The sequence below is a fragment of the Staurois parvus genome, unplaced genomic scaffold (genome assembly GCF_062004578.1).
Source record: "Staurois parvus isolate SC_StPar_1 unplaced genomic scaffold, SC_StPar_1.0 ptg000048l, whole genome shotgun sequence".
NCBI classification, from domain to species: Eukaryota; Metazoa; Chordata; class Amphibia; order Anura; family Ranidae; genus Staurois; species Staurois parvus.
This window is the reverse complement of record NW_028317844.1, coordinates 2,900,358-2,908,987: the sequence shown is the minus strand read 5'-3', so window position 1 is coordinate 2,908,987 and position 8,630 is coordinate 2,900,358. Positions and strand designations below refer to the sequence as shown.

Sequence of the window (8,630 nt, the reverse complement as noted above, 5' to 3'; positions counted from 1 at the left end):
TAAAATCCCTCATCTCTCCCTGTGCGTGTCAGGAATCAGCACAGTCAATAGTGATGACTGATGTCTGTCTCCCTGCTAGGCTGTCAGTGCCTTCTGAATCCCCAGTGAAATCCTTTATCCCAGCCTGCCTGTGTTGTTGTCAGGCATGTATGGAGTTAAATGCTTTCAGCTCCAAGCTTGCTGACAGCTGTTACTATTGGATGGGAGGAGGGGCACACTGCCTCTGAGTGGTTCAGACTGGGAGTCTCAGACTGGTCCGCCCACTACAGCCAGAAGGAATCGCATCACTGCTTACTGACATGAGAACTACAGGAGGGATGTGCCAAGACCAGTGGCTGGGGGAATGCAAGGCACAGCAACCACCAGTCTTAAAGACAGGAAGACACAGGGGATTAACTCCAGGATTTAAAAAATGCACATGCTATTTCTCAGAAACTACAAAGTCAACCAGAAGACTGACTGCATATTCTATGACAGTAGGAAAGCAGCAATAAAAACTATGTAAAAATGTTTTTGCCCGGAGTTCTGCTTTAAAGACAGCTAAAAATGACATTTTCACAAAAGCCATTTTCTCTATTTAACATAATAAAGACATGTGCCAGGTAATTTAAATGAATTTTCACAAATTATTTGTTTTTGACCCTACAATAGATTTTTATTAAATGCAGTTTTACAGTTGACCACTAGATGTAGCTACTTCATCATAGCTTAAAAGTAGTTTTTAAAACAATTTGGAATGCTTTTGCTCTTCTCCATGGATATCTCTGGAATGCTTTTGCTCTTCTCTATGGATATCTCCCGGAATGCTTTTGCTCTTCTCTATGGATATCTCTGGAATGCTATTGGTCTTCTTTATGAATTTCTCTTGGATCACTGCTTTATGGCCTGTACTGTTATTGTGCCTGTATTACTCTACTCCATTTTTAGATGTTTAATTCTGCCATACCCTACAATTGTAAAAAAAAAACCAAAACACGTACTTCACTTAAAATGAGGAATTTATTAAATCAGTCTTCTTTTTTTTTTTTTTAACAGCAGTTACATAAGTTACACAGAATGTTTAAAGTTTCCACGTGTATTTTCATTACTTTAGAATACAGGCAAAATAGTACCGACAACATGTACATAAAAATACCTCAGCATTCAAATAAGGCCATTATTTAAAAAAACAAAACGATAGCTAATATTTTTCCTTTCTTTTTTTTTATTTTCTTTTTTTTTTCTATTTTAATCTTAAAGGTGTTTTTCACTGTGAATATGACCTTACACTTGAAGGTTCTTATACATCAATGATTTTAATGCAAGTATCTGCCTTTTGGCAAACAACATAATTACAAAATATCATATCCTGCATCAAACTAATGTACAAAATGCCTGAAAAGTGACAGGTCGATTTTAAATAAAAGGTAAACCCCAGCCTCCGAGTGATCCAACCTTCGGCTGTGCAATTCAGATATTAATTTTCTGTGAGTGCCCTCATACCTGCTAGGGTGGGCACTGATAGCTGTGGCATTATGGGACGTAAATGTCCTCTTGTTACTTTTAAACAGAGTACTGATAGGAGCACCCACTCAAATAAATACACTGTGGCATCTAAGCAGATTTACTTTAAATTTGAAGCTGAAAACATTTAAAGTAAACCTGCCATGCATAGGAAAGGTGGCCACATTGTAAGCTGCCAGAATGCCTGTTAAAATGAAACACTTTCAAGTCTATCTAAACCAGTACTTCAGTTCTGGATGGGCAACAACTGGGTGAAACACCGACTTGATTCTTCTATCTCTTGGGGCAAATTTTCTGCACCGAACTCCCTGCCTTGAATACTATTAAGAGGTCATGCATGGATTCTATATTTTAAGGAGTCTCTAAACCCAAAAAGTCCTAAAAACAAAAATATATAGTCCTTAGAGGTGGTGAAATTATTTTTTTTCCTTTATTATCAAATGTTGATTGTGCCAGTAATACACTTACTATCCTAGTATGAAAACATGCACTCATTCTACTGTCTAAGGACAACAGAAACAGGTTAAGACTCCGGCAGGCCATACATTATGTGATTCGTGGTTGCAGGGAAAAAATTGCTTGATTCTCCCATCAACACAGTCAGAGCAGGAAGCCATTCCTGCCGGGAGAACACAGTGATTACTGCTAACAGCTATAGCCTCAGGCAATAATCACATGGTAAAAATCTGGCATGTTGGTTGTACCCAAGTCGTTTAATGGATTGACTTGGGTACAATCAGCCTGCCCATATATGGATTGAATCTTGGCTGGTCCCTTCTGAACTGGTCGAGATTCGATGCATCTATGGCCGGCTTTATGGGAATTCCACCTGTCCTCAGAATATTTTTAACTGATAACAGAAAGCACAGAAAGTTATCAGCTGACAACATTTCTGGCCGAATCAACAGGAATTGTTTGGACATATCAAATTAGTTTAGCAAAACACTTTCAATGATATAATTAATAAACCATACCGGAGTAGATAACGGACGTTCACTGTTAGGGTTTACATACCCTTTAATTTACCTTCACATTACAGACAATGCAGCAGGATAAGTAAGATTTATGTTATAGCTTTTCACTAGAACACAGCGTGGTAGACCAGCAGGTATATTTAGTTATGTTCAGAAGACATAAATAAGACGTCAGTAGGCACAACCCAATGGTGTCCACCCAAAATATTTCATAGCAAAATGGCTGCCTTTGTTCTATGCATGTATCAGTTGCACTTCTTGTGTCAGTGTACAGACCTAGCTATGAGCAATAATCTTCAGAGTCAGGTTTAATTCTATGAAAACAGCAAATAAAAAAAAATAAAATAAGGCCTACAGTAAATACAGTTGCCTTTGGAATTTCACTTTTCAGTCGCCTTCATTAACTTAAAATTCACAAAGTGCACAAAGTATACTTAAAGAAAAAAAAAAAATCTTTCACTTTCTATTCTACATCTTGACAGCTGCCCAGTCGTAATACTTAGTGGTCTATTGGAACAATGCTTCCATCTCCTTATAAAAGATTGGTAAAAAGGTCACTCTAAAATGTCAGAGTTACTAACCTTGCTGTAAACTAAAAGTAGAAAAAAAAAAGTTTCTTTTTTTTCTGATGGCGTAAGTTAATAAAGATACAAAACACTAGAAATGACCAAACTTTTTCAAAGAACAAGCACCACAATTGACATCAGCATTCCAGTTTGTAGTGTTTAACTATGTAACATGTTTCACTCCCAATCTACTTCATCAAACTCCGAATCATCTTCTGAGTCACTGTATTCCACAGCGATTCGCCGAGACAAGATGGTAGCCACATCATTCTCAATGCGCTCATGCTTGGCTTCTTGTTCACGCTGTTCTTCAACTTTACGAAGTTGAATACCTGGGAAAAAAAGCACAATCTTAGTGAGAATCTAAATTTTCTCAAAAACAGTTCACATGAACCCCAAACTTCACAAAATCTTGCAAATTCACAAATTAGAAAGATGAATTCCCCTTTCTAAGGATACATTGCTATCATTAACATGTATAGGCAATTTTTATTTAGATTTGGATGAAGCTGGGAAGGGTTTAAACTCCTGTTAGTTTTTGTTTGCACTGTGTTTTTATTGAAAGAATTACATTTTTCTGTCTCAGTGATAATTGTTTCCAGGACAAAAAGAGACAGAAAATCATAGACAACAGTTGACAGAGCATCTAATCCATCCCTACTCTATCAAAAACTAAGAATTTTGGTTATGAATGTACTTTAAGAACATGTTTTCTCTGCAAACCAATGTTGGATGACTTAAAACAATGTGAAACCGCGCTATTGGGCAGAAAGAATAAATAAGCTGCTAGCACATCATTAGATTAGTTTTAACAGAAATCAAACCAGTGCTGTGCTAATAAAAAACAAATGTAACCCCAAAATGATCATAGCGTCATGAAAAAAACCAATGAGTATAACCAAATCAACCGAACAAGAATTTTTAAAAATTCTAAATAATATCCACACTGTACAAATCAATATGGGTTAATGACTGTGGGTAATGAACCAGACCCTGCCATACAGAAAACAGGCCATGGGATGGGGAAATAAACTGGCAGGGGTTATATTCCCAATCTCCCACTCCATCCAAACTGAAAATAAAACAGTTTGCATTAGTTCTACTTTAACTTTTTTTTTTTTTTTTACCAACAGGGTTGTTTTACCAACATCATATACAGACAGTGGTAGGCCTTCAGGGCCAGCAAGGTCTTCTCTGCTGGCCCAAACACTGCCTAAACTATCGGAATCACTGACTTTTTAATATATTTTTTCCATGAATGTGTATTAAATTATTACCAATAGTCTATTCTATTCATTTCATAGCTTCTCTTGGTTGCACTGATGCCAGTAGTGTATGTTTTATGTTAGAGCTTTTATCCAATATTATATATTTCAGCCATGATAGCCATCATGTATTGCCAGGGTCAAAGAAATGTGCCTTGAGGCCTTCAGAATCAACAGTGTAGGGGCCTGTGGCTTACAGTAAATGAGAATAAACTGTTGCTTTAACTAATCAGGTTTTGAGTTGGCAACACCGGGGCCATCCAGCAGGCGTACAATAACTTTCCAGAAGGGATCCCTAGACACTGACACTCTCCTACACCTCCAACTACTAGGGAATGGGTGGTGGAGCTTAATTATGCCATGAGAATGGAGGAGATGGTAACCTCCATACAGGAACATTATCAGAAATTTTGGGATCTTAGTTTGCATAGATAGATCTTGCAGCTTCCCCTAAATTGCAACCCTTCTTGTGTGCCTTTCCGGTAGCCTTTCCTCTCTTTTCCTGGTATTTTCTCTTTCTTCTTTTTCTTTTCTGTTCCTCTTAACTGTTGCTTATCCCTGCTTTAGCTCTCTTTTTCTACCTTTCCCTGTCCACACAGTGCAAGATTGATGCACGGTTTAGTGACAGTATCATTATGGAGTTCACACACTATTGTCAGTATTGAATATGCCGCCATGATAGAATGGTATGGAACTGTAGGCACCAAAGTACTTGGCAGGGTGTTCGGATTTTCTGACGCTATAATACTTGATGTAATAGGAGTGTAAACCTTGACTGGCTGTTTTCTTTACGTTCTGTAATCCCTTTTGGATGGTTTTGCCCTGTGAACAGACTTAAATGGTCTTGTACACCTATGCCAGAAGGCCTCAAGGCCTCTTTGACACTAGCAACACATGATTGCTATCATGGCTTAAATACGATTGGATAAAAGCTCTAACATAAAACATACACAAAAAACTATGAAATGGAAAAGAGACTATTGGGAATAATTTAATACACATTCATGGAAAAAAATGTATTAAAACTTAAGTATACAACTGGACAGGCTTGACTTTCAGCATTAGCTTCCATGGCAATAGAAAAGAACTTACTGTTGGAACTGAAATGCACAGATAACCTTTCAAGAAAGTAGTTACATTTTTTTTGAAGAAAAAAAAGGAGGATGGATTTTGTGTACAAATAACCAGTAGTTTGGGTGAGTATAATGCATTTTATTTACTTTTCTTTATACAGTCAACCCTGGCTAATCCAGGCTCTGCTTTTTCTGTGCTGAATTTTTAAGGCTACAGACAAAAATTGCTGGGATTAGTTCAGGTAGGACATCACTAAAGAACTAGGTGTGAAATGCATGGCCCACCACTTCATATGGATCATAAGGTCACATCCCTTGATCTGCAGATGTATGTAAAAGCATAAACAGAATGTAAAAAGAAATGTTACATTGGTAACACAGTTCAGAGGCCCTGTTTTTCACAGCAGCAACTTCAGCTCCTTTAAAACCCTGATGTAACACACAGCAAGTAACTGCCAGCAAGAGCAGCAGGGAGTGCGGCAGCAGTAGGAGAGGGAAAGGCCATGCTATGTACATCTTATGTATGGAGGGTTTTCTTGGGTGTCTGGGGCACATCTAGGGTCCGCAAGAGGTTAAAGACTGAATGACTGATAGCACCAATTGGTCTGGGGACCAGATGTGCACACAGTCTGTTGGCTGAAGACTATTACCCCTACTCTAAAATTATTTATTCTGCATCAGAAATGGTTATGATTTTCTTATAATTCTGTTCTATGTTTTTTAACTATAACATAGTAAAATAAACACCCAAGTTTCTCCATTTTAAAATATACTAGCAAACCATAAGTAGGAAAACTATAAACATGCAAACATAGTTCTAACCTTTTCGTATTGCTTCCAGTAGAACACTTCTTGCGTCACTGATTACTGGTAGAGTAGATGGATGTCGCTTGGAATCAGGAGCAACTTGTGATGGTGGGGATGGAGGAAGCAAAGGAGCATGGGAGCCAGGTACAATAGATGCAAGAGGATGTAAACCTGCAGGGGGGTGAGAGAGTGGTGGGACTGCAACAGGGGAAGAAGGACGCATTCCAGGAGGAGGTAAAGGTGGTGGAGGAGGTGGTGGTGGAAGCCCCTGTGCTTCAGTTTGTGGAAGTGGATGTACTGGCACCGCTTCACCTGCTTGAGCAGAACGTGATGATGGAGGGGAAGGCTGTACAAGAGGAGGGGCTATAGGAGGTGGTGCTGGGTGGAGTACTCCAGGTGCGATCTGAAGAGGAGTTGGAGGTGGTGGAACAGCAGTATTCTGTAAGCTAGTTGCAGGAGGTGGGGGTGGTGGAGGAATAGGAGGCGGAGGAGTGGAGGATATAGAGGAGCGCAGTGAAGATGCAGAAAGTGCAGATGGAAGAGGTGGAGGAGGAGGAGGAAGAGGTGGTGGTGGTGGAGGAGAAGGGCTCACAAACACTTGCGTTCTTCCAGTGGCTGGAGACTGTGGCCTGTTTTCATTCAAACCTTGTGTGGCACTAGAAAAGGTAAGACAAAGCACTAGTAATGGAGCCATTCAAAAAAGTTTGAGATAAAAATTAGTACACCAAGATCACTGCAAGCATCACAAATATTTATTACTACTACATAAAAAAAATAAAATAAAATGGAAAAGCTGGTTTTTGTAACCAATCTAACATGCCCTCAGACACAAAAAGTAGACTATTACAATTTCTCAGTCTGGACTGAGGTGATTACATGACAATATTTACAGAAATTCCTTTCTGATTATGAATTATATTTAGTCAAACAACACACATGTAAGTCAGTTTTCATATAATGTCCACACTTCATTTACTACAGTAGGTATGGCAAAAATTATTTTAAAAAAGGAAAAGAAAAACCAATGAAGACTGCAATCTGTAATGTGAAGCCTGCAAAACCTTTTAGCGTTATTTTGTAAAATTCTAAACCACTATTTTTATATCCATGATACAAAAAAACAAAAACAAAAAAGGTTAGAAAATTGGACCTTGTACCATTGCGGTACCCACATCATACCATCCTCAGCTCAATATCTAGTAGCAACTACACAGACTTGTCCTGTTGAATGGATCGACATTACAGTAGAAACATAGCTGAATGTGACTAGCTACTTTTAGATTCTTTCTATATAGTTTTGTGACAGATCTAGGCAGGCTACAACCCTTAGATGGCAGAAAGCTGTGCATGCACAACCCTGGCTGCTGAACAATCTTTATAACTTTCTCATGAGGTGGGCTGATCAACTTTCTCTTAGGGAAGCCAGACCAGAGGTTGAGGAAGATCTCAAATATATAAATATTCCTACATCCAACTGTAACCAATCAGATTGCTCGAGAGAAGAATGGTTTCTCCAGGTGGAGACACTATAAATGCAGTTGCTTTGCCTATATTATTTTTGTCACTACCCAGTACAATAAAGCCATTTGAGAACTTTCAAATCCAGGGTCAACTCATCTCTACAAGGTCTACATTGGAAGACTCCCTAATGCTTGAACATTAAACAGTGCCATGATATCTCATCTGTGTACAGTGCTCCTTCTCTTTATACCACCTTCAGTACACTAACAAATCTAGGTTCCCCACTCAACTAGGTTTCATTACAGCAGGTTCTTGCACACACTATATACAGGAGCTAGATGAAAAATGTATGCCATTAAAAAAAAAAAAAAAACAGTCAGTAGACTCAATAAATCTAGCTCAATGATGGGATATGTGCTGGGCATGAAATAAATTGTATTTTATTGAGAGATTAATACACTAAAAACATTAATAAAAATGCCCACCTGATAACTGGCATGGCTTTTCCATCTCCGGCAGCATGCATTGGTGGAGGAGGTGGTGGTTCATGAGGCCTTACCAAAACCCTTTCTTCACCCTGAACCCTGTTCAGGAGATCATTCATCTGACTGTAAGGTAGTGCTGCAAGCGAGAAGTTTCCATCTGCATTTTCTCCATAGGCTTGTGGCCTAGTAAAAAAAATGTGAAGTTAGCATGTAGCAAGAAAAATAGGGTTTACCTATATCTATATACTCTTCAAAAACTGAGGTAGCTTTAACAATTTATGCAGACATGATAGGAAGCTTTATGCAAACATTTTGTGTGCAGATAAGCACATACATACCATAACTGAAAAGCCATGCCAACAAGACTAGACTATTATCTAGTAGCCTGAATCATCTAAAGAATTCTGATCTCTTTGCCATTGTTCTGGTCTAGGTGTTCTTTAAGCTCTCCAAATAAGTTACAATCTGATTGTATGATCTGCTTTAGAGCTGACAG

The 8,630-nt window shown here is 38.5% G+C and overlaps 1 protein-coding gene across 3 annotated transcripts in view; it reads right to left on the bottom strand.

The window, feature by feature from the left end:
• Positions 1 to 980: 980 nt before the first annotated feature.
• Positions 981 to 8,630, bottom strand: part of WASF1 (WASP family member 1) — a 131,142-nt gene continuing 123,492 nt past the window's right edge. For all 3 annotated transcript variants that reach the window (XM_089664678.1, XM_089664673.1, XM_089664686.1), the window contains exons 7-9: positions 8,135 to 8,317; positions 6,204 to 6,844; positions 981 to 3,375 (exon numbers count right to left, since the gene is read on the bottom strand). In XM_089664678.1, coding sequence (XP_089520804.1) covers positions 3,221 to 3,375; positions 6,204 to 6,844; positions 8,135 to 8,317 — 979 coding nt within the window. In that variant the 3' untranslated portion in view covers positions 981 to 3,220. The remainder of the gene's footprint in view (positions 3,376 to 6,203; positions 6,845 to 8,134; positions 8,318 to 8,630) is intronic.